The sequence below is a fragment of the Diabrotica virgifera genome, chromosome 9 (assembly GCF_917563875.1).
Source record: "Diabrotica virgifera virgifera chromosome 9, PGI_DIABVI_V3a".
In the NCBI taxonomy this organism is placed as follows: Eukaryota; Metazoa; Arthropoda; class Insecta; order Coleoptera; family Chrysomelidae; genus Diabrotica; species Diabrotica virgifera.
In genome coordinates, this window is record NC_065451.1 from 64,043,742 (window position 1) to 64,070,638 (window position 26,897).

At 34.5% G+C, this 26,897-nt stretch overlaps 2 protein-coding genes across 2 annotated transcripts in view; one reads left to right on the forward strand and one right to left on the reverse strand.

Annotated features, from left to right (window-relative positions):
* Positions 1-14,562, reverse strand: part of LOC126892876 (torsin-1A-like) — a 40,712-nt gene extending 26,150 nt beyond the window's left edge. Inside the window, exons 1-3 of the mRNA XM_050662694.1 lie at positions 14,245-14,562; positions 13,930-14,189; positions 8,626-8,926 (exon numbers count right to left, since the gene is read on the reverse strand). Of these exons, the coding sequence (XP_050518651.1) occupies positions 8,626-8,926; positions 13,930-14,189; positions 14,245-14,380 (697 nt within the window). The 5' untranslated portion in view covers positions 14,381-14,562. The remainder of the gene's footprint in view (positions 1-8,625; positions 8,927-13,929; positions 14,190-14,244) is intronic.
* Positions 14,563-23,753: 9,191 nt separating this feature from the next.
* The window catches only part of LOC126892691 (ras-related protein Rab-11A), a 73,509-nt gene continuing 70,365 nt past the window's right edge, over positions 23,754-26,897 (forward strand). The window contains exons 1-2 of the mRNA XM_050662326.1: positions 23,754-24,146; positions 24,387-24,508. Of these exons, the coding sequence (XP_050518283.1) occupies positions 24,107-24,146; positions 24,387-24,508 (162 nt within the window). The 5' untranslated portion in view covers positions 23,754-24,106. The remainder of the gene's footprint in view (positions 24,147-24,386; positions 24,509-26,897) is intronic.

Below are 26,897 nucleotides of genomic sequence, written 5' to 3' on the forward strand. Positions count from 1 at the left end.
CGCATTTAAGATGAAGACACCCCTATGTTTCGGCTATCAAAATATATACAGATTTGAAATTTTGCACAGTCATACAGGGTGATGGTTCACAATTTTTAAAATAGTCAACTAAACTTTAAATTTTAAACGCGGCCTATTACAAACAGGGTGAATTTTCGATATGCGATTCGATTTACTTCGCGTTAGAGATATCGAAAAAAGTTATCTGGAAAAGTTGTTCCAAATATTATTAAAACCCCACATACCAAATTGTATGACAAAATTCACACTTTTAGTTTTTTTTTTTTCAGTTGTTGTAGTCAGGATCCCAAATCCTAAAATTGGCTGTCCCGAGATGCATCTCGTGACAGCCAAAAACGGTTTTTTCGATTTTTTCGTTCTTTCCGCTCAGATATAAAAAATTCTGCCTCTGCCATTCAAAAAAACGGCAAAAAGTACACAAAAAAATACTACTTAAAAGTTGGCCAAATCATATCATAACCTAAAATTTTTTTGAAAATTTCAAAAATTTTTCCTGGGCTCATTTTTTATTACAAAAATCTGAAAAAAATCAGGTTGTTTTGTATTCAAAAGATACAACCTCTTGAATTTTTTCAGATTTTTTAAAGTAAAACTGCGCTCACAAAAAAATAAAACCTAAAAATTCTTCCTTTCTCGATTTAAAAAGTTTTAGGACCTCTGGGAAGCTAAAAATTTGCATGAGGGTATCTTTTTATATCCTTTATCAAAAACATAAGTAGCGAGGCTGATCGGTGCGGGGGCATTTTTGACCATCTTATCCCGCTATAGCCTTTGGCTGAAATCGGACTTTTCGTTCAAAAGATATCGTGCCATTAGTCACATATGTATAATTGCCATTTAGAATGCCCGCCATTTTTGTAAGAGGCAAAATCTGAGATGACCTTATATCTAGTCGGACAAACTTTGATGTATGGGAACACTGGAACAGGGGATGTTTTAATTGTGGAACAGGTTAAAAATTTGGAACGTCAGACTACGAACACGTTCCATGTATTTTGTCGGACAGACCTTCTAATTGATTTGTTACTGTAACGAAAGAGAAATCTTGTCCAACCACCGTATAACAGTAAACACCTCGAGAATGACTTAATCGAATGATCTAGGCCTCGGCGGAGAGGAGGAGATACTTCTCGAACGTACGTCCCGTAGGCGGAACAAGCTTATAGCTAGAGATGGGCGTCGATTGTTCCAGAATAACAACTGGGTATAAATACGGGCATATTTGTAAATAGAGTTTAGTCTTAAGCTAAAGTTTGTAAAGTAAACTTGTATAAATAAATAATAAAGTCGTAAATAAATACCCGAACGCTCGTTTTTGTTACAGTGGTGTCAGGTGTGGGGTAAACTTAGTGCGATATAAGTAAGTGAATTACAGAGAGACTTTAAAAGACTTTTGAACTTTATTCGTCGGGAATAACCGGAGTGCGTTAATTGTTCGGTATTCGGAAAGACTTTTAAAAGACTTTTGGACTTTATTCGTCGGGAATAGTTAAAGTGCGTTGATTGTTCGGTATTCGGAAAGACTTTTAAAAGACATTTTGGAAAGTACGTGTGTGCCGACCAAAGATGTTGCTACAAGAACTTACAGTAAAACAGCTCCGTGAACAGCTAGAGGAACGGGATGTGGACAGCAGTGGGCTCAAGATAGTCCTACAAGCACGACTCGAGGAAGTCCTAACGAAGAACGGAGATGATCCAGAGACGTTCCACTTCCAGTCAGCAGAACAAGCAATCTTATTGAAATTAAAAACTGTTTCTGAAACGATCGATGATACTTCTAAGATAAATAATGAGAAATTCGAAACCATCTCTCAAAAGATCGATGAAACTTCTAGAAAGAACAACGAGAAACTTGAGGAAGTTAGTAGACAGAACAACGAGAAATTCGAAAGTGTTTCTCAAAAGATCGATGAAACTTCTAGAAAATTCTAAAGTGTTTCTCAAGTAATTAAAGACGTTTGTAGACAGAACGACGAGAAATTTGAAGAAGTTTCTAGAACATTCGATAAGATACAGAAAAGCGTAGACGACAGTAAAGAAATGTTAGAAGAAAAGATCAAACAACTAGAGACTATGGTAACCAATACGAAAGTCCTACCTTCAGTTAATGCAGTAGTTTTGGCCGTAGAAGAGAAGATCAAAGAATTAAAGAGCATGATAACCGATACAAAAGTGCAACCGTCAGTTCATGCAGTAGCTTTAGATCCTGTAGTGAAAGATGAACTACCGAGAGAAGAAATGTCGCATAATATGAGATTCAAATTACCACCATTTGATGGAAAGTCCTCTTGGTCCATATACCTTAGACAATTCGAAGCTATTGCGACCGCCAATCATTGGACCGAACAAGAAAAGGCTGTTTCCTTGACTGCTGCTTTACGAGGTGATGCTGCAGATATCTTAAGGTCAATTCCTAAGGGTCAAGAAAAATGTTACCAGACCTTGTTCACTCGTCTAGAAAAACGCTATGGAGATGCTCATCTACAACAAGTATACAAAGCACAACTGCGAAGTAGAAGTCAACGAGCAAGTGAGAATTTGCAAGAATTTGAAGCAGATGTTGCTCGTGTGGTGCGGTTGGCTTATCCGGAGGCGCCAGACAGTATTTTAGAAGAAATTGCCGCAGATACCTTCATCAATGGGTTGAAAGAGAGTGAACTACAGAAAGCCTTACGACTAGCAAGACCGAAAGTTTTAGATGAAGCACTTGTTATTGCATTGGAGCACGAAACGGCTAGTCAAACTTCACGAAGCCATAGAGTAAGAACCATTGAAGAAAGTGACGAACACAACAATGAACCTCTGGAGGAAATGATACGGAGAGTAGTTCGTACCGAGATGCCAAAGAGACGTGATCCTAGATGTTGGAATTGTGGCGACGTAGGCCACATTCGTCGTAATTGTAAGAAGATCGTACAGCCGTCGGAAAACTAGAGAGGGTCGACACCAAGGGGCAACTGCCGACCTCGAGAACTAAAGCCTCCATAGTAACTGTCAACCTTACGTCCTCCGGTGGAATCCACAACTTATACATCGAAGGTCGTATCAATAATAGATGTAGATCGTTTTTGGCGGATACAGGTGCAACGAGAACTATCGCACGTCCAGATGTAGTACGAAACCATAATAGGTTATCACCTGCAACAGTAAAGCTTAGAACAGCGACTGGTGAGCTAATTAATACATACGGCGAGGCTAATATGTCAGTATCTATTGGCCAGACCACAGTTGAACATCAAGTATTAATTGCCGAGATCTCCGACGAGTTCATATTGGGAATGGACATACTAAGAAAAGTTGGGGCTGTATTGGATGTTCAAAATGGAGTCCTCAAGATCAATGATGAAGAGTTTCCCTTTCACGACGACAAAGAAGATGCCATCCGCTTACTAACTACATGCGACGTAACCATACCCGGTAATAGTGAGAAAGTTCTGATGACCATGCTTGATGGACACTGCCAAGAGGGAAGTTTAAGGATGGTCGAAGATGTGGATGATGTCGAGTTCCTAACGGCGAAAACTTTGGTAAAACTTCGAGATGTCATTTCTGTAAGAGTTATGAATGTAAGGGAAACTGCTATTAAGTTAAGTAGCGGAGCTTTGATCGGGCAGTGTGTTCCCGTGGCTTCCATTTGCTCTATGAATACCAATGAGAAATCATCAAAGTCAAAGTATCCAAAAGACCTTGTCGAGATGATCATTGAAAGATGCCAAGATCTTGACCATGAACGAACGGAAAAAGTGAGGTCTATGCTGATAAGAGTACCAAGATGTTTTTGCTATTGATAAGAAGGATAAGGGCAAAACAAGCATAGTAACGCATAAAATAAATACCGGAGACGCTCAGCCAATCAGACAACGGCCTAGACGGCTTCCATTTGCGAAAAGAGATGAAGCCGAAGAGATTATCAAGGATATGGACAAACAAGGGGTAATTGAACCATCGAACAGTCCATGGACATCACCAGTAGTTCTGGTAAAGAAGAAAGATGGTTCGACGCGTTTTTGTATCGACTACCGCCAGCTCAATGCGGTAACAAAAAAAGATAGTTATCCTTTGCCCCGAATAGACGATACATTGGATACTCTCTCTGGTTCTCGATGGTTTTCCACACTCGATTTAAAAAGTGGATATTGGCAAGTAGACATGGAGCCAGTCGATCGGGAGAAAACCGCATTTTCGATAGGATCAGGGCTTTGGCAGTTTACGGCTATGCCGTTTGGTTTATGTAATGCCCCTGCCACATTTGAAAGATTAATGGAGGCAGTTTTAAGAGGTCTAACATGGAAAACATGCCTGGTTTACTTGGATGATGTAATTGTGGTTGGAAAGTCATTTGATGAACACGCCAAGAATTTAATAGAAGTCTTTCAACGATTGAGGGCAGCGAACTTGAAGTTAAGTCCGAAGAAATGTCACATGTTTCGACGAGAAGTTAAGTACTTGGGACATATTGTATCGAGTAACGGTGTAACAGCTGATCCTGAAAAGATTGAAGCAATTAAAGATTGGCCAGTACCAAAAGATAAACATGAAATTAGAAGTTTCCTTGGCCTATGTACATATTACCGACGATTTGTCAAAGGATTTCCCTAACAAAGTTGACGGAGGAGGGCAAAGAATATATATGAAGTGAAGAGTGCCAAAAAGCTTTCGAACAACTAAAAATAGCACTGATCAGTGCACCGATATTAAGCTACCCGGTACAGGCAGGAAAATTTGTTTTGGATACCGATGCTAGCAACAGTGCCATAGGCGCTGTTCTCTCCCAAATCCAGGTTGGACAGGAAAAAGTCATCGCTTATTTCAGCAAAGTAATGTCGAAACCAGAAAGAAACTATTGCGTTACCAGAAGAGAACTGCTGGGTATAGTGAAGGCTTGCGAACATTTCCATAAATACTTGTATGGCAGAAAGTTCCTTCTTCGAACAGATCACGCTGCTCTAAAATGGCTCATACAATTCCGTAATCCAGAGGGCCAGATGGCAAGATGGTTAGAACGATTACAAGAATATGACTACGAGATAGAACATAGGGCCGGAAGAGTTCATTCAAATGCTGATGCCCTTTCGAGACGACCATGCAGTGCAAATTGTAATCACTGTGCCAAATTAGAGGAACGATTTTGCCCCGTGAGACGAACCACCGTAGTTAATGAACAATGGCAGCCCCAACAGTTACAACACGCCCAAGAAGATGATCCATGTATAAAAAGAGTATTGGATTGGATGCGTCGAGGTGAGAGACCCAGTTGGCAAAACATTAGTGCATGTAGTCCGGAAGTCAAGGCCTACTGGAGCCAATGGAATTGCCTGATACTAAAAGATGATCTTTTGTACAGAACCTTTGAGAACGATGATGGTACAGAACCTAAGCTTCAGTTGATTGTACCTAAAAGTAAAGTGTCAGAAGTATTGCGTCAGTTGCATGACGGTACATCAGGTGGACACTTTGGTATTACGAAGATTCTGCAAAAGGTTCGAGAACGGTTCTATTGGGTGAACTGTAAAGATGATGTAAGAAGATGGTGCCAGAAATGTGAACTGTGTGCATCCGGTAATGGTCCAGTTGGTAAAAAGAGAGCACCCATGAGACAGTATAATGTTGGCAGTCCTATGGAAAGAGTAGCAATCGAAATTGCAGGTCCATTTCCAGAAACTGATGCTAAAAATAAATACATCCTGGTAGCCATGGATTATTTTACGAAATGGACCGAGGCCTATGCATTACCAAATCAAGAAGCTGCTACCGTTGCAGAGGTACTTGTTAAAGAATTCTTCAGCCGATTTGGTGTTCCCTTGGAGATCCACTCCGACCAAGGGCGAAACTTTGAGTTAGCTCTTTTCCAAAACGTTTGTAAATTGATTGGTGTCAATAAGACCAGAACAACACCCCTGCATCCTACATCAGATGGGATGGTCGAGAGGATGAACCGAACGATGGGTAAACACTTATCCAAAGTTGTACCTGAAAATCAGCGAGATTGGGACCAACACATTCATTTATTCCTGATGGTCTACCGCTCGACCGTAAATGAAACTACAGGTCAAACACCAACCTGCCTGATGTTGGGTCGTGAAGTTCGTTTGCCCTGCGACCTAGAGTTTGGCTGCAGACCTTCCGAGGAACATGTTGCAGGCGAAGAATACGTCGACCGCCTGAAGTTACGAATGAACAACATTCATGAATTTGCCCGACAACACATCCAGATAGCCAGTGACAGAATGAAAGATCAATATGATTCTCGATGCAAGAATGAAAGCTTCGAAGTAGGTGATCTTGTCTGGCTTTATAATCCACAACGTCGTCGCGGCTTGTGTCCTAAACTGCAAAGACAATGGGAAGGTCCGTAAGAAGTTAAGAAGAAAATAAATGACGTAATATACAGAATTAAGAAGTTGCCAAACGGTAAACCAAAAGTTATTCACATAAATCGTCTTGCACCATATGCTGGCTCAAATGAAACAGAAGAAGCCCGAGTCCTCCAACAGGAGATGAAAGACGCCGCACAACCAAGTTTTAATCAATTTATGTCAAATTACGCAGCGAGAAAGAGTGCTAGATTCGGCGTGACCACAGAAGTTCAGCAAGATCTGTTTGGTGTTCCAGAAAACGTCTCTCTAGCCCACTGTGTTGCCCAAGACCTCGAGATGACTAAAGGAATCTCGTCCGTATTTAATAGAAAGTTCGGCCGCCTGGACGAGTTAAGACATCAGCACCCTAAAATTGGAAGAGTACTGCGATTGGAAGATGGTCCTCGATCTTTGCTGTATATGGTGACCAGTAAGTCTTATACGGACACGCCAAGCTACGAGAACATATGGCGTGCTCTAACTAATTTGAAGAAAATCGTGTGTAATTATGACATCAAAGATTTGGCTTTACCAAAAATAGGCCATGCAGTAGAAAATCTGGATTGGAAGATTGTGAGAAGCATGCTTGAAGTGATCTTCAGAGAAACTGGCGTACGAATTACTGTGTGTTGCATGAACCCGAAGATGTCATACCCTTCAAAGACAGTAGACTGCTACTTCTTTTCTAGGGGTGTATGCAGAGCTGGAGAATCCTGTAGATTCCGCCATCCTGGGCCTTCATCTAGAGTTGCTGATCGGGACGCTCAGATCTTAAGAGGGGAGCAGTGTAACGAAAGAGAAATCTTGGCCAACCACCGTATAACAGTAAACACCTCGAGAATGACGTAATCGAATGATCTAGGCCTCGGCGGAGAGACTTCTCGAACGTACGTCTCGTAGGCGGAACAAGCTGATAGCTAGAGATGGGCGTCGATTGTTCCAGAATAACAACTGGGTATAAATACGGGCATATTTGTAAATAGAGTTTAGTCTTAAGCTAAAGTTTGTAAAGTAAACTTGTATAAATAAATAATAAAGTCATAAATAAATACCCGAACGCTCGTTTTTGTTACATTACCATTTCATTAAACTCTCATGCAAAAATCAGACTGGTGTTTATCACCAACTGGGCATTTTAATGAGTAGAACACGAAGAGCATGTCAAATGACAGGAATTATATTGGTGATAAATAGCAGTCTGATTTTTGCATGAGTTTAATGAAATGGTAACAAATTAATTGTAAGTTCTGTCCGACAAAATACATGGGGCGTTTTCGTAATCTGACGTTCCAAATTTTTAAACTGTTCCATAATTAAAACTTCCTTTGTTCCAGTGTTCCCGTACATTAAAGTTTGTCCGACTAGACACCGTTAAGCTATTAACAAATTTTCAGCTTGCTATTAATCAACTTTTTTTAGTACGCGGGATCCAGGCCTATATGGCCTCTTTAACTAGACATTGCATTCCATTTTTTGTTTTTTTTTTCTTTTTTGTACCTATATCTTTCTTGCTGCGCTAATTACTTTTTTATTTCTTCCCAATATTCTTCGGTGCCCAGACTGCCTGTATTTGTCAGTGTTTATGTTATTTCTGTCTCATGGTTCTGTTTGATATCAATTTTTGTATGTCTAGTTGTCCGGTTTTTTGTTCCTGTTTGTCCATCCTGTTTCTCTGAATTTTGTACCAACATTTTATCTGTACTAGGAAACGGTTAGATCCAGAACATGCTCCTCTTTGACTCTTTACAGCTTATAAATATGCTTATTGAGACCCTTTTGCCTATCAAGACATGACCAATTTAGTTGGCAGTTATTCCACCAGACATAATCTATGTCGCTTTGTATATAGCGCGGTGTGGGAAAAAAGTCGAGGTTATGATCATGCTTTTTCTACTGGCAAAGTTGATTAGAAATTTTCCATTTTCATTGATGTTTTGATGGAGTCAATCTTTACCAACGGATCCTAAAAAAAGTTCTTCTTTGTCTATTTGCCCATTCATATCTCCTAGTACGATCTTTATATCATTTCTCAGTGAGCTGTCATATACTTCTTCTAGCTGTTCGTAGAATGCTTCTTTTATTTCTATTTAATGTTTTTCTGTTAGCCAGTGTTTCCAAAGGTTGCAATTATGGACGATAGACGAAATACATGCTTAAAAACCCCTGTATTATAAAAATTATACTTTTTTGTGATTTGACATGAAGTTAATAATACCTTTTACAATACAAGATTACAGCCTCAACTTACCTTTTTCAGTAAATGCTCCTTTCATAACTAAACTCTCAAAGTCTGATAGTTTCATGTTTTCTCGTTGTCTACCTGAGTTCCACAAGTCTAAATAGTGTTGATTTATTATATTGGAACCTGTATTTGATAAGAATATGAATATTGCTCGAGTGTAATCTACTCCTTCAACAAGTCCTTTATGATCTAGTATTGGCTTGATAGCATTTAGAAGATCTGTGGGCATCTTATCGACCTCATCAAAAATAAATAGCTGTCTACTACAAGAAGACACATTTCCTTTAATCCAATTGTATAAATCCCTCTAAAACAGTGGTAATATTTCTCTCATTGTATTATCATACAGTAAGCGCCACGCTACTAGATACATGGGTAGGTACTTGATTGTTATGCTTATGGGCTAATCCGGTCCGTTCTCAGATGTGACTTTCATCCCTGTCATGTTACTGTCAAGAAACTATTCAAAATAATTGTTTTTCCATGCAAAAAATACATTTATTAATAGTATTGTACTCTGCCTTAAAATAGCTTTATTCAAACACCAAGAATATTACAATACTTTAAAACTTTTGCAACTTTAACAAAATGACTAGGTACTATAAATGTCCAAATTAGATCCAGCTGTATTTAATACAGCTGATCTATTATGTGTCAATTTTCTATGTTAATATTCAGTTTCTATACATTTTCTAACGTTCTAAATGTCACTACACTAGGTTCGCTTTCAAGATGCAGTAGAAATAAACAAACCAAGACACGTTAAATGATACTAGGAGCACTCCCGAATCATAATTTACAATGTATAAACTTTGGAAATCGTAATTTGGGATTTACAATGTATTTACATTGTAAATTATGATTCGGTTGTGCTCCTAGTGGCATTTAACGTGTCTTGGTTTGTTTATTTCTACTGCATCTTGAAAGCGAACCTAGTGTAGACATAAAAATAAGCATTGCAACAAGTGAAGGGTCCAGGACTGTAATACCTCAATGTTCCTATGTATCTAGTAGGATGGCGCATACTGTATATTTTGTCATAAAACTGTAATTATTTTAGTTCCAAAGTGTAACAATTCGAGCTGGTACCCTGCTTTCTCGTAAATAATAATTTTTGACTCATTACACTTTGGAACTGGTGTTTGGAACATCGAAAATTTTGGAAAGCTGAATTTGTTCTAAAAAGGGGATAGTTATCTGGGTTGGCTGTATACCATACCATATGTACTTAAATAAACTTTAACATCGAAGTAAAACAACTTCTACGTAATAGGCATAATTCAATAAAATCCTAACAAATCCCAAATGGATTGAATAAGACATTCACTTTGCAGACATTGTTGGCACAAGATGGTTGGTTAAAGTTCTCGATTAGGGTTTCATCATGTTCCCAGAGGTTATCTACTAACATCGGCGTTAAGCCTTTTCAATTTTACTACCTAAGAATGTATATTGAATTATAATTACAACCATTGTTTGGTTCTGGGGCTAGTTAGCAAGTATATGAGTTCACTGATGATGGACTGATAGGTCCGGAAACGTTCGTTCTGAACATATTTTATACAATCCATTGGGATTTTTTAGAATATTATTAAATTATACCTATTACATAGAAGTTGCTTTACTTCGATGTTAGAGTTTATTTAACTATATGGTATACCTACAGCCAACCAAGGGAACTATCCTTTTTTAGTTTATTATTTATTATTTGTTTCTACGTTAAATACTTTTCTCTTACATATTCTTGGGCTGTGAATTCTATATATTTTTTCTTCTATTTGGTTATCCGTAGCACTTCCCAGTTTGCTTCTAACTACCATTGCTATATCATCAGGGAATTCCAGGCATTGATGCTTTTTATGATATATATATAATTTCTTTTCTATTTATATTTCTAATATCTATATCTGAGAGTTCCTTTAATCCTTGATTTTGAATTGCTGCGATTTCTACCTCTGGAACATAAGCATCTCGACTACATAATGTTCTATCGTACTCCTCAGTGATTTTCAGGATTTCTTGTTGTTCATATATTGCATGTCCTTGTTTATTTTTTAACTTATATTCCTCACTTCTGTCTTCAACTTTCGTTTTATAACTTTTAGGCTTTTGTTTTGATTTATGGTAGGTATTAGTTGTTTCTTTAGTGTTGAAAGTTCCTTATGTCTTTCCTAACAGTTTTTGACATGGTTTTGTGGGCTTATGGGCTATTCCACGAATATACGACTGTCTTGAATGATCGCGACAATGAATATTTTAGTGTGCAACATAAGAGGTGCGTACCTATCATTTCCCTTATTTTTTGCTTAGGTTTCTTGTGTCTTCTATGAGTGTTTTTCATTTTTCCCAGTTTGCTTGACTTACACTACTTCTGTGCCTCTTTGGGGCATCCGCTAACATTTCGTTAAGCTGTTCAATATTGGTTTCATCTTGCACATCTTCTGTGGGTTACTCTCGTATTTCTTCCTGGTATGCCCTAGTGTGTAAACAAAATTTATGAGAATATCGAAAACTCAAAGAAATAACGAGAATCTCTTCATAAACAGATCCAATGTCGAACGAGTAGACCAATATGCATATCTTGGAACAATGATCAACTCCACAGGTGATTACTTCCAGGAAATCAAAATCAAAATAGAAAAGGCTAGAGCAAATTTTAACAAAATGAGAAAAGTGCTCTGCACAAGAGATTTGAAGTTGTAGCTAAGAGTTAGGTTGGCTGGGTGCTACATTTTCTCGACTTTGTTTTATGGAATGGAAGTTGGACCTTGAATGCGGCATCAATGAAAAAACCAGAATCATTTGAGCTGTGGGTGTACAGACGAATTCTGAAAATATTGTGGACAGAACATGTCACAAATAAAGAGATTTTGAGAAAGATTATTAACCTTCATCGGGCGGCATAGGTACAATTGTAACTTTTGAGTTTTCAAATTGTGATAACTTTTTTTGTCAACGAGATAGAGACTTGAACTTTTGTGACATCTCTACATTTATCCATTAGATTATGTGAGCCAAATATAACAAAGAAATCTTTATTCAGTTCGCAGCAGGGGGCTTAAATTTTTCCTACCCCCATAAACGACGGCATAGGTACATTTGTACCTTATTTTTTTTTTTAATAAATGTTATAAAAAATCAATACATGTTCTATTTAAGTGATAGTTTTTTTGAATAAAAATACAAAAATCAATGGTAGTGTGGATTTTCGCAATACATAGATGTCGGAAAAAGAATTTTCATCACACAAAGGTATAAAACATACTACACAACTCTTTTTCGTTTTAGGTTGTTTTTTCCTTTCGTTTTGACAAACATGGCAACTTCCGGTTACTGGAGTAGATCCACGAATGCTGTGAGATACTTGAGGAGGAGTACTACAGCAAGACAAAGATCTTTAGAAAGATCCTTCAAAATCTTCTTGCATTGGTCTTTTTTTTTTGTAATGGATTGTGCTCTCGATATAATGTAGGATGCTAAACCAGTGACGTCAATCATATTATAAAAAAGGCCAACAGCTAAAGCAATGTTAGACGTGTGATTTTATACTCACCCAGCATTTTATCCATGGTATCAACCCCCCTTTAATTTTACTCTAATACTCAATCATTTCCGGCTACTTGTCCTGTTATATGCATGGACGAGAGTAACACTACTGCTTTGTTTTTCTTTAGCAAATAAGATCATACAATAGCATCATGATTGTATGCAAGATTTGTGGAAAAAATAAGTAGCTCTTTTCTAACTTACTTTCATATTGTTGAGTAGAAATCTTTTTCTAAAAGAGCAGCTAACATCATATGACATGAATTCTAGATTTTAGCAAGTTCAAAACTGGTAAAAAGTTATCTGTGGTAACATTTCGCCCAGAATCTTTATAAGATGTGACCAGATTCAAAATTGTTCGTTCGCCATCGTTAACTTGTCGGGAACCATAAATATGCTGTTTTTCAAATATAAATTTGAATTTGTATGGAATAAGGTATTTAATGCATTACAAACCCAAAATCAAAATACCATGTTTAGTGGGTTTGGAAGATATATATTGTGTAAATTTTGTGCGGCCTCTAAACAGAAACAATTAATTATTTTTCATCTATGGTTATGCATTGGGATGGCTTGTAGACTTGTTGCACAGCACAGTTTTATCCAGCATTGTCCAGATATCTCGTATGAGTGCAGCCTTATTGGCTGTTTTGCATTATAGGCAGGTATTTTCGTTGTATAATCTTATAAATTTTAATATGGTCTTGAAACGATCATGACACATTGCTGCATGTATTAGTGGCAGAGACTCCATATTCCACATCCCATATAAGTTTTCTTTGTTGATTCTATGTATACCTCTTTTGTCGGCATGTCAGCAAACTAAATGTAGAATCATTTTAACTCATGATAATTTTCAGGTATACACGTATTGGCAAGCATCAAAGAACTTAATGTGAATGAAATCTTCCAATTGAAATACAATACAATGCTACTCTTCCTAGAATTTGTTTTCGACCACTATTTCCGGATTTATTGTTACAGTAATTTCAATAATTTATGATAGATAAGAAGGGTCACTTAAAACCGGCTTCTAATCTTTGTAAATCTGTACAAGAGCAAATTACTGAATATTATTATTTATTTATTGCAATAGTAAAAATTTTTTTAACCGGTTATGCTGGTATTAAATAATATTATCTTAAAACGAACAAATATTTCCCTTTAGATTAAGGATTTTTTAAGAAAATGTATAACAGGTACAGTTGTACCTATGCCGTCTGTTACCGGTGTAAAATTATACCGCTCGACAAAGGTTAAAGAAATGGAAATCTTAAATACTGTCAAAACAAGAAAATTAGAATATCTCTGACATATTACACGTAGAGACAGGGAAAGATTCAAAAAGATGCAAAGAGACACAGAATATCGTGGCTGCGCAACTTGAGAGAATGTACATCAAATGTACTTTTCAGAACCGTTGCAGAGATGACACTAAAAGAAGATGATGCCTTGTGTTAGGAATCACAGTGAATGTGACATATTTTTAGTCCTTGTTACGATGCTTTTTCTTTCCTTCTTTACGTTCAAGATCATCTTTGCTCTAACTATTCTATGGTCACTTCTAGTTGAAATTTGATTTAATATAGCTACGTCTTGAACAGATTCTTTTTTGTTAGTAAATCCAAAGTCAATTTCGTTCTTGTTCACGCCATTTGGTGATTGCCAAGGTCACTTTCTTTGGGCCCACTTAACCATTTCTCCCTTTACATTTTTAACTTATACTATAAATAGATACAAATAGATACATTGATACATACTTACTTTATATCCATATACTTTTGAAGCTTCTGGAAAGTGTAGTCTTCCAATGAAAGTTTGAACAAATTTGCTTTTAACACCATGTTTGTATAAATTTTCTGCAATGAATGAAGACACATAATTCTTCCCACTTCCAGCCCAACCATGAAAACTTATGGTTAAAGGTTTATCTGGTTTAAAATATAAGTGACTTTGAATAGCATCTACAGCAGATTCAGCTAAATGTTGTCCATATACTTTTCTTTTCATTGTGGCCCTTAATCCTACAAATTGCAGAATAATACATAAAAAAGCATAGCGAAAAATATCTGTACTTACTCTGTATATCATCTATTATGTCATTTTTATTACAACACTCTCCAAACCAACAAAGGGGATTCCATATTATTGGATGTACTAGTTGGATACACAATGTGAATATAAGAAATAAATAAGTTACTTTGGTTACCGCCATAATAAATTAATAAAAGACTATAAAAGTATAAGTTATATGCTTAAATTAGTTATATTATGCTTAAAAAGTCAGATCAAAACCTAATAGGTTAGTTTTTCAACATGTTTTCAACCTACACAATTTACAATCAAAATCACTTCCGACATCCACTTCAAAACAAAACAACGTGTCCTTCCCGCTCAGACAGCTGGCTGCTAGTCCATTTACACACGGTTTTTGCTCCCAATTTTAAAGAACCGCTTGGAGTGAATCAGTGGCGTTTCTACACCAAAAAAACTGGGGGGCAAGTCACCATAGATTTTGAGTGACCGGTTTAGAAAAGTGATCTGGGGGGCAGCTGCCCCCCTGCCCCGGGCTAGAACCACCACTGGAGTGAATAGTGAATGGCAAATTACCACTGGTAATTCTTCATGTTTTCGAGGTCGCTGAATTCGAATATGAAGTTTATTTTTATCTAGAGTTGGTGGAACATGTTCAAAAATCAAATTTTAAGGAATAATGCGACAAATCAATTTTGATGATTTTTAATTTTAACTCTCTATATCTTTGGTCGCTGTATATATTTCCTTTTAAAAATTTTACTGTATCATCTTTGAAGTCCCTTTAAAAGAGGAGTTGTTAATTTTTAAACATTTTGTCGTCAGATTTCGTTAGTTTCATGTTTAGTTAAAAAAGTTGAGTGATAAACTTTATAGTTTATAATTTTAACCAACATAGCATTAAAACTTAAGTCATGAAGAAGTTTTCTGGAAAATTTCAAGTCAAAATGTGCAATAGGAATAAAGTTATGTGACTTTATAGACGAATGGCACTCCCCAAAAAAATGCTTATTTCTCGAGATACTGACCACGGTATAGTGAATGCCTAATTTTGGTCATACTTTATGTTTGTGATGGTGCTGAAAACGAAAATAGGTTTTTCTTTAATTTTATGTGGGTAATCCATCAATACACTACCCCCAATTGAAAAATTGATTGAGCTTATTGTGTATGATCAAATTATTGAACATGTTAAAACAAATGCTATTTTGATAAGTAATCAATCTGGTTTCAGAAAGCAACACTCTTGTGATTCGGCACTTCAATTGACAATTAGTAAATTTAAAACTGAATTGGATCAAAACAAATATGTAGTATCTGTATTCTTAGACCTTAAGAGGGCGTTTGAGACCATAGACCGTAATATTTTACTGGCAAAATTGTGGCAGTATGGCATTAGGGGTGGAGTTTTTGACTGGCTGAATAATTATCTATCAAATCGCAAGCAGAAGGTTAAATTCAATAATTGTATGTCAGATGAACTTAACATTGATCTAGGTGTACCTCAGGGCAGTGTCCTGGGGCCATTACTTTTTATTCTCTACTTGAATGATATAGATCTGTTTGTGGATTGTGAGTTTGTCAATCTTTTTGCTGACGATACGTTAATAGCTTGTAGCGATGTATGCTTGGAAAATACAGTGGCAAAAATGAATTCAATTCTAGAGGCTGTTTATAATTATTTAACATTAAACAAGTTAAAATTAAATGTATCAAAGACAAAAGCTCTAATTGTAACCAGTAGATATAAGTATAACAAAATCAATATAAATAGCATTAATTTATCCATAAATGGTGAAAAGATTGAAATAACAACAACTATTAAATACTTAGGATTTCAACTTGATAACACTCTTTCACTGGAAGATCATTTTGTTTATATACACAAAAAAATCAGCAAGAAATTATTCTTTTTTACAAGAATAGCAAAAAATTTATCTTTAGAAACTAGACTTACTGTATATAATTCAATAATCCAACCACATTTTGATTATTGTGCATCAGTCTTATATTTGTTCAACCTAAATAAAATGGGGCAACTTCAAAAATTACAAAATCGTGGCATGCGTATAATATTAAGAATGGGTCGATGGACACCAATAAATTTAATGCTGAATACATTGAACTGGTTTTCGGTATATCAAAGGTTTCAATATTTTGCATTGATTTTTGTTTATAAAATTAAAAACAATATAGCTCCCGATTATTTTCAGCAATTTATTAATTTTCCTAATACACACATACACGATACTCGAAATAAAAATAACATATACTTTTCTAAAATGAATTATAGCAGCTCAATGAATTCATTAATATTTAGAGGTTTCAGAGAATTTAATGAATTGCCTAATGAATTAAAAGACTGTAGGACAGTTAAAAGTTTTAAAGATAAATTAAAGGTTTTCCTTAAAAATTTAAAGTAGTATGTATTTGAATTGGCTGTGAACGTGCACAATATTTTTGTTTATTTTTATTGACTTTTATTGGTTGGGGAACTTGTTAATTTGATTATAATTCGTTATTAATTTTGATTATAATTTGTTATTATTTTTTAATTTATTATTACATTTATTATTTTTTTATTGAATTTTTTTTATTGCGAATCATTGTATTGTATTTTCCTTCGTTTTATGTGTAAAAAAATGTATTTAAGTTAAATTTGTATATTAGGTTACCTATTTTGAAATAAAGATATCTATAACATTGTCCAAAACGCAATTTCACCCTAAAAATGAAAAAAAAAAATGAAATTACGTTTTTGCGTTTAACTCGCAACAACTGCTCCATTATAATATTTTTTCTGAAATTTTTAATGTATATATTTCTAACCTTTCTGAAGACAATAAGACCTATTTTAATCTTTCAATCTTATTATAAGAAAAGTTATGAATTTTTTAAAGTAAAAGGTGGAGATTCCTGAATTGCAAAGTTTAATCGCAAAAGTTGAGTGACAAAATTTGAAATTTAGCTTTTTAATCAAGTTTATGTTAAAATATAGAGTACAAAGAACAACACGTTTTATAAAAAAAAATGGTGCAACTTTTAATTGTAAGAAAAACGTGATTTTATTTTTTTTAGGGCACAATTGCGATTTTGACATTGTTCCACCACTTAAAATTCAAAATAAACCTCATTTTCGTTTTCAGCACCATCAGAAACATAAAGCATGACCAAAATTATCCATTCATCATACCGTGGTCAGTATCTCGAGAAATAAGCGTTTTTTTTTTTGGAGGAGTGCCACTCGTCTATAAAGTCACCTAACTTTTTCCTATTGCATATTTTGTCTTAAAATTTTCCAGAAAACTTCTTCATGACCTATGTTTTAATGCTGTATTAGTTAAAGTTATAAACTAAAAAGTTTGTGACCCAACTTTTTTAAGTAAACATGAAACTAACGAAATCTGACGACAAAATGTTTAAAAATTAACAACTCCTGTTTTAAGTTGTTTAAATATCTCGGACAAATCACATTGTTATCTAATCTAAATACTTCAAAGATAATACAATAAAATTTTCGAAAAGAGATATTTACAGCAACCAGAGATACAGCGAGCTAAAGTTGAAAAATCATCTAAATTGATTTTTCGCATTTTTGCATAAATTTTGATTTTTGAACATGTTCCACCAATTTTAGATAAAAGTAAACTTCATATTCGTATTCAGCAATCTCGAAAACATAAGAATAACCAAAATATGAAAAATGAAAGTAATATGAAAGAGCAAACAACGAGGAAAACTAATAACAAGGAAGAAAAGAAAAATGAAAACAAATGTCAAACGAGAATAGGTACATGGAATATAACCTCAATAACAGGAAAGGAACGTGAATTAACAGAGGAAATGGAAAGATTTGAGCTGCAGTTGTTAGGAGTAAGCGAGACGAAAAAAGTAGGAAATGGATTTGTCGATATTGGAGGGCAGCACATACTATACTATTCTGGAGTTCAGATAGGACAAAGGGCAAAAGAAGGCGTGGGAATAGTTGTAACGAAAGAAATGAATAGAAGAATAACCAAATTCAAACCAGTATCATCAATAACCATATACATAAAAATAGAGTTAGAAGAAGAAGGATGTCACATAATACAGGTATATGCACCGGTAGAAGGAACAGAGCAGGAAAAATAGAACTATTCTATGATGAGATAAAGAAACTTATTGATGAGATACAAGAGGAAAGCAAAAACATCATTTTACTAGGAGACTGGAATGGAGAAGAGACGATAAATAGAAATGATAGAAGAATGATAAGTTTCTGCCAAATAAATGACTTGTTAATAGGTAATTCTTTCTTGTATCAACCGAGAAACGAAAAATATACATACGTAGCAGAAGAAAGAAATGCGAGAAGCATAATTGACTACATAGTATATCCTCGAGACGCAGAACTAACGATACAGAATATAAAAACAGAGAACGAAGACGAACTCGGTACCCAACACAGACTAGTGACAGCAAAGATAAACATGAAACTAATGGAAATAATGGAGAGTGCTCAATAGCAATATATAAGATGAAAAATATGGAAATGAGGAAGTTATACCAAAGAGAGACAGATAAAATACTGGAACAGTATGAAAACAATGAGGAAATATGGAATATGGAAGTGAGATGGAAAACATTGAGAGACACGTTATGGAACACTGCGAAACAAGTATGTGGAATAAGAAAGAATGGTAAGAATAATAAAAGAACTGGATGGTGGAATAAGGAGATAAAACAAGCTGTAAAAAGGAAGAAAGAAATGTGGAAGAGATACATAAACACAAATGAAGACAGAGACGAATACAGAAGACAGAGAAATATAGTGAAAGAACTAGTAAAAGATGCGAAGAAGAAGAGCTGGAAGGAATTCGGTGAAGAATTGAACGAAGGTTTTGGGAATAACAATAAACAGTTTTGGAATAAAATAAGAAGCATGAAAGGAACAAAAAGGAAACAAATAAGAGGAATTAGAAATGAGCGAAATGAATTGAAAACAAACATACAAGACATACTAACCATATGGAATAAGCACTATAAAGAAAAATTCGAGGCAAGTAACCAACAAGATGAGGAGAGAGGACAGCAGGCAAGAGAAGTGGATAGAGACAATCGAGTAGACGAAATTCATATCAAAGATATTGAAGAAGGATTGGCAAGAATAAAGATTGGAAAAGCGGGAGGTGCCGATGACATAGATCCGGGGAGATGATGAAGTACGTGGGAGAACGAGGCAAGCTTTGGCTGCTGGAAGTAATGAGGGAAGCATGGAGAACAGAAAAGATACCGGAAGACTGGGAAGAAAATTTATTGATACCAATACACAAGAAAGGAGATGAAGCGGAATGTGATAACTATAGGGCTATATGCTTATCATCAGTTATAAAGTCTACACCGGGCTAATAGAAAGGAAGCTCAGGAAAGAACTGGAAGGAAAACTAGAAGAAGAACAAGCGGCATTTATGAAGGAAAGAGGAACAACAGATAATATATACATACTGAGAAATATAATTGAAAGGAAAAACGAAATAGGAGAAGACTTATATATTACGTTTATAGATATTAAAGCTGCTTTTGATTCTATAAATAGAGAAGTAATATGGTCAGTAATGGAAGATCTGCAAATCCCGCAAAAGATAGTAAGCGTGGTAAAAAGTACGTATAGAAACGTACTTGCTAAAGTACAAATAAATGGAAACAGATCGCCAAAAATAAACCTAAGGAGAGGAATAAAACAGGGGGACAGTCTCAGCCCAGTTTTGTTTATATTAGTAATGGATAGAGTAATGAAGAGCGCTAAAAGAAGGTCAAGGCAATTACAGTCAATAATAGGGTACAGGAATTTAGTACCAGTGAGAATGGAGGGATTACTATATGCAGATGACTTAGTAATAATAGCAGACAATAAAGAGAAAATGCAAAATCTAATCAATATATGGGTGGAGGAAATAGAAAATTTGAAAATGGAGGTAAATGTAAAGAAAACGAAGACCATGATAGTAACCCAAAAGAAAAGGGAAGAAATAAACCAAACGATATTTAGGTGCAAAAACGAAATAATAGAAACAGTCTCGACGTTTGAATACCTTGGGGTAATAATATCAGAGGATGGAAAGATAGATCAAGAAATCTCATACAGAGCGAAAAAAGCAAATAAGATCTACTATGCACTAAATAAAACAATATTCGGAAAGGACGAAATAGATAAAGAAATAAAACTGAAGGTATACAACGCAATCTCTGTGCCAACTTTAATATATGCAAGTGAGACATGGGTAAACAATGCAAAAATAGACAGTACAATAAACGCAGCGGAGATGAAGCAGCTAAGAAAAATAGCAGGAAAAACGAAATTGGACAGAATAAGAAATGAAGATATTAGACAAAGACTGAAACAGGAATCGATAATAACCAAGATACAAAAAAGAAAATTAAAATGGTATGGACACATTAACAGAATGGACCAGGGAAGACTACCAAAGCAGGTGATGGAATCGAAAAGATATGGTAAAAGAAGGAAAGGTAGGCCAAGGAAGAGATGGATCGATCAGATTATAGAAATTGGACAGGAAAAAGGAAAAACACATCAACAAATGAAAGAGTTAGCAAATAAGGACCTCAAGAAATGGAAGAGATGGATAGAAGATGAATAAAACCTCCGACGCCCCTAAGGAGCATAAGGAGTTTCGAGAAAGAAGAAGAAGAAGAACATGTTCCACCAATTTTAGATAAAAGTAACCTTCATATTCGTATTCAGCAATCTCGAAAACATAAGAATATCAAAAATTCGTCATTCACCTGAAAGTGGATTTTCATGGTCGGTATAACATTATTTTAGCGGTTGCTGCCACTCGCCTATTTGGCATAGGTATTATACACATTATAGTCCAGTCGGGTTAAACTTGACGAATAACAGGCCTAACCTTGCATTAGGAGCTGCCCCAAATTTTATTTTTTTATTCTTTAAGGGGGTCAATAGTAGTGTAAATTTACAATCTCGACTGAATTCCGCCGTTGCGTTAGCCGCCATCTTGATTTTAAACGAGAACTGCTTTTGCTCAACATCTCCGCCATTTTCAACTTTTCGACAAAAAGTATAACAGCCAAAATTGTTGAAAATGTGATTTACTATAATTTCTGTTGTTACAAAATTTTGAATTTGTAACAGTTTTACGGCAAAAATGTTTCTATACAAAAATAGAGAGAATTAAATTCTACACAATTTTGATTTCTTTCATTTTTTTGTTAAATTTAATATTTAAGGTAGTACGTATGCGGTAATGGCGCGAGCGTAAGACCTAATTGATTTTATAGCAATTGTTTTTGTGAGTGAATATTTTCATTTTTTAACAAAAAAACGTTTTCAAACGGTTTTTTTGGAAATAACTGAAAAGGTGAATATTATATCGAAAAAAACATTCTTAGCAAAGATATAGTTTATAAAAAAGTGAAAAAATGGTGTATGTAACTATGGATGAGGTGTCTAAACCCAGTACAAGCACAGCAGTTGTAGCTAATGAAGAATAGGTTCATATTCTGCAAATTCTAAATCGAATAATTCAACGTGAAATAACCAAAAAATGAAGCACTCTTTGAGGAACACTCATTACAACTAAAGTGTTTAAACAAAGCTTTACTTTTGTTTTTTTAAGTCTCTAGCGTCAAAAGTAAGCAAGTTACGCCTTAGAATAAAGTTGGTCCCTTTATCATTGATAAATAAAATAGGGAAAATCGCATCCTAATTAGCATCTCAAATGAAATTTATCTTTACCGCTTCATAAATTATGTATTATTTATATGATCTGTAAGTTTCATCGGTCCAAAGTGCTTATTTTTGAAAAAATATAGGTTTTGTTAGACAAACATTGGTTAAGATATGGCTGTTCAAAATTTGAATACATTTTGTGATTAGTGACTCGTTCAAGACCTTTCAACTGCAGCCCTTTAATAAATAAGCACTTTAAAGCTATGAAACTTACATATCATATACAGGGCCGGATTTACATGTTGAACTCGACTAGGCATTAATATTTCTGGCCCTGATCTACACCCCAACCTCCTCATAACCAACCAATTTTGTTGTTCTGATTTGTACTCAGTCAAACCAGACTTTTCTTTTGCCAAGGTTACTAATCGCCAAAAATCTGATTCTGAATTAGTTTAAATAACATATTCTCGCGGTTGATATTTAAAAAGTGGTATGTTACATCATCATCGTTCCTATATTTTTTAAACTTTTAGGCCCGGTACTTTATGTCTCGATTAACAGCCCGTTAGTTAACGGAGGTTTAATCGGTACCTCTTTAGGGTCTCTTGCGTTGTAATAAATGCAATTACAAGTATTATTATAATTATAAATAAGTATAATAATAATTATAATTGCATTTATTACAACGCAAGAGACCCTAAAGAGGTCTCGATTAAACCTCCGTTAACTAACGGGCTGTTACTCGAGACATAAAGTACCGGGTCTTAATGTGTGGTAAACTGTGCCAGCGTGTGTACTCGGAGCTAGGTAATGCGAACAAAATCCGCCCGTTCCGCGTCCTAACAAATTTGGCGCTCTAGGCCATTGCCTTATTGTCGGCCTAGTGGTAAATCCGGCCCTGATCATATAAAAAAAATATACAGGAGAATAGCAAGAACTTGTGGTAACGATTAACTTCATTTGGGATGCTAATTAGGGGGCGATTTTCACAATTTTTTTTACTAAAAAAGGACCAACTTTATTTTGAGCATAACTTAATTACTTTTGATGCTAGAGACTAAAAAAACAAAAATAAAGCTTTTTTAAAAAACACTTTAAAAAAGTTATAATGAGTTTTCTCCAAAAAACGCTTAATTTTTTGGTTATTTCACGTTGAAATATTTGATTTAGAATTTGCATGAACCTATTTTTCATTAGCTACAATTGTGCTTGTACTGGGTTTAGAGACACCACACCTTTTTTTTCACTTTTTTATAAACTATATATTTTTGCTAAAAAGTTTTTTTTGATATAGCTAATCCTGACTTTTTGAGGTATGTATTTGCGAAAAACCGTAAAATGTAGTTATTTTGTTAAAAAATGAACATATTCACTCGCAAGTAACTCAAAAACTATTAATAGTGAAAAAACACTATAGAACAAAAGTTTTTAGAATCGGTCGGTTTATCCATTTCCGGACTTATTTTAAACGTATAGGTACACCCCAGGGCAAAAGCACGTATCGGCACAATTCCATTTTTTTCTTTGTTATTAATGTGTATGCAAAATTTCATGTAAATCTAAGCAGTTCTATAAAATTTGGATGTTTTGCAATATTTTACCGTGAGTGAATGGACTATGGTTGGAGATCTAAAAATTGGTATTTCACACAAAATCTACTAGATAGGCAACATTGAAATCACTTAAGCAACAATTGCATATAATACGAGTAGAGCTATGTAGTTTTAGACCATTATCCTGTTAAATTCGTTGCCATATTGTTTTAAAAATATGTTCTTACTTTTTAAAATCATAAAATAGCTATCCAATGATACAATTTATATTAATTTATTTTTCTGTAATTTCATTTTATTTTAGTTCCACATTCATCAAAATGATGTCACTGGAAGATACGAAGATGACAATTCTAGCGCATGCGCTTAACAAAATCATATTAAGTTGACGTTTCTTGTCAAAGGGGCGTACAAATTATCAACAAAACAGACGCCATTTTGCTAAAATTGAAATATCCAACAAAGTAGAAAGAGATTTTAAATAAATCTAAAACATCCAAACTTTTTTTTGGGAACGTATCGGAAGTAATGTGTCTGTGATAAATAGTAAAAAATATTAAAGCGATATTTTCGTCGAAACTGATATGTATTAAATTTATCTTTTGTGTTATTAAAGAGAGTTAAACGTAGCTAAAGAAGAAAAACTATTAGTGATTTAAACATGAGTACGAAAGATGATGAATACGATTATTTATTTAAAGGTAAAGTAAAAGCAATTTCGTATTTTTGTTGTTAAAGTGCCATTAGTTACAAAAAAAGAAAAAAATTGACATGTCATCAAATCAGAGGTCAAGTTGTTTCCATAAAATGACAGCAAAAGTGTACAGGCTTAAATTAAAATTCCTACAGTTCTCGAGAAATCAATAGTTCTCAAAATAGTTCAGTCATAATTTGAACATTATTTTTTGATCCCTTAATTGTAACATAACTATTGTTTTTAGTTGTCCTTATTGGTGATTCTGGTGTAGGAAAAAGTAACTTATTGTCAAGATTTACTAGAAATGAATTCAATTTGGAGTCTAAATCTACTATAGGTGTCGAATTCGCTACCAGAAGTATACAGGTATGTACTTCAAATTATTTTCCAAAACGATTCCTTTATTAGTCATACTTTTTATTTGTATTGTGTAAATCATGAGTCAAAATCAAGTAACAGGTTTGGTGATTCAAAAGATCATCTTTTTATGTATTTAAGAGAGTATTATGCATGTATAAAATTGTTGCTCTGTATGCAAAAAAGCTGTCAGCTGACCTGTTACATGTGTGATCTGTATATAAATTAATGTTTTTTAGAACAAAGTTGGTGGTTAATACGTTTTATACATTTGTAGCGATTGCTAATGAGTTCACATGTTCTAACTGTTTATTGCACTTTATAAATCGATGGCTTAGTGTGAAAACCTCATATCTCATTAAATCAAGGGTTACGAGCGAAAACCCGATAACTAAAAATAACAGTGTTTCGAAATAATCGCGATTAAAAATTTTAGGAAGTTTGAAGATTTCAAATTGTCATAGGAAGTTCAATCAAATCGTCATTAAACTTTCTATGACGATTTTAAAACTTCTTCAAACTTCCTAAAATCTTTAATCGCGATTATTTCGAAACAATGTTATTTTTAGTTATCGGGTTTTCGCTCGAACCCCTCGAAATTACAATTTTACCGGAGAGGCAAAAAACTGATTTTCTGCATAATATAATCTAAAAACAAAAACTACTGTTACATATTTTAATTTGAGCACATTGAGACAAATATCTGATCTTGACCCAGAGCTGAAAGTGTTAAATGCTGCTATTAAATTGAAAATTCAAATATTAACTATGAAAAACACGTAAATATCCTTGCAGTATATAGAGCCTTCGCCCAAATAACTATGATAACCTCATATATCTTGATATACATGTTTTTCATCTAAAATGAGGTTGTGTTTATTTATGATTATTTATGAGGTTTTCATTTTTCATAGCTTATTGCACACCTCTAAATACTAGGTTGATACAGTACAAATTTTTTGATTAAAGGTTTATAAAATGTTTCTATATGCCGCTACCTTTTGTTGTTCACAAAAGAACATTTCTCCAAGTCAAATTTCTTAAACAAACACTCCAAATTAAGTACCAAATTCTTGGTTATAAATATATGGTATTCACACTAAATCAAGATAGCAATTGATATACGAGGTTTCTTTTTTCGGCTGTAGAAAATAGTCTGGTGTATTTGGATTTTTTCTAACAGTTGTAAATCGTGAGATAGAAGGTTTTCAAACTAAAACCACCAAAATGTAATTTTCCAAAAAAAAAAAATGAGATACAAGGTTTTCACACTAAGCCATCGAAATAGTTTTGTTATGCTTTGTTTTTAAACCAGGAAGAGTAAACTAAAAAGACAGATTCACTTTCACACCCAAGAAAGTCTCTAGAAAAATCACCAAATACATCTTCTTTTTTGGTTGATCATGTTGGTTTTCGACTGTAACTCATAAAAAATGTTCTTAGACTATGATCTGATTTTAAATCAAGAGGAGTAATTCAAATTTACCACTCCGTAATGCTTGTTTGTAATTGGTCCAACCTCAGGCAAGCTTACTCCACTATTATGAAATTTTGACACTACTGGCATTTCATGGGCCAATTAAGTTTTATTGGCGATTTTTTTGTTTTCTGCGTTATTGCTTTAGTTTTTAGATCTACTTTAGTCTACTTTTATATAAAAAAGTTATTTTTAGAACTCTTTAGGGGCATATTGTATTTTGTTTTTAAAAAAGGAGTAAACTCAAAAGACAGATTCACTCCCAAGAAAGTCAGTAGAAAATTCACCATATACATCTTCTTTTCTAGTTATCATATCAGCTTTCTACAGTAATACCTCGACTTACGCTACCCTGCCTCGATAGAATTACCTGCCACACACTATTGCTCATCCAATGTATGTACATGTTTGGACTTTTCACACGGAATCAGCGATTTTATTATGTATTCATCATCATCATCATTGGCTCGACAGCTCTTTCTGGGTCTTGGCCTGTTCCAGGATTCTTCTCCACTCTGATCTGTTTCGTGCTTTTTTTCTCCAGTTTTTTATTTTTAAGGTTTTTATATCATTTTCTATTTGTTCTAAATATCTCAGCTTCGGTCTTCCTCTTGTTCTTTTTCCTACTGGCATCTGTTTGAATATTTTGTTTGGTATTTCGCCTTCTTCCATTCTTTCTACATGTCCCATCCAACGCAGCCATCCTATTTTAATGAATGTTATGATATCTGGATCCTGGTATATTTCGTATAGTTCAAAGTTGTACCTTCTTCGCCAAATTCCATTTTCTTTTGTGCCCTTATACAGTGTGTCTACTTGAGTTGGAAACATATGGGAAACTTTTTTATTATTAATTTTACGAAAAAAAGTTATTCTTTATAAAAAGTTCTGCGTGCTCCAAAACCTAAGATTCAATTATCA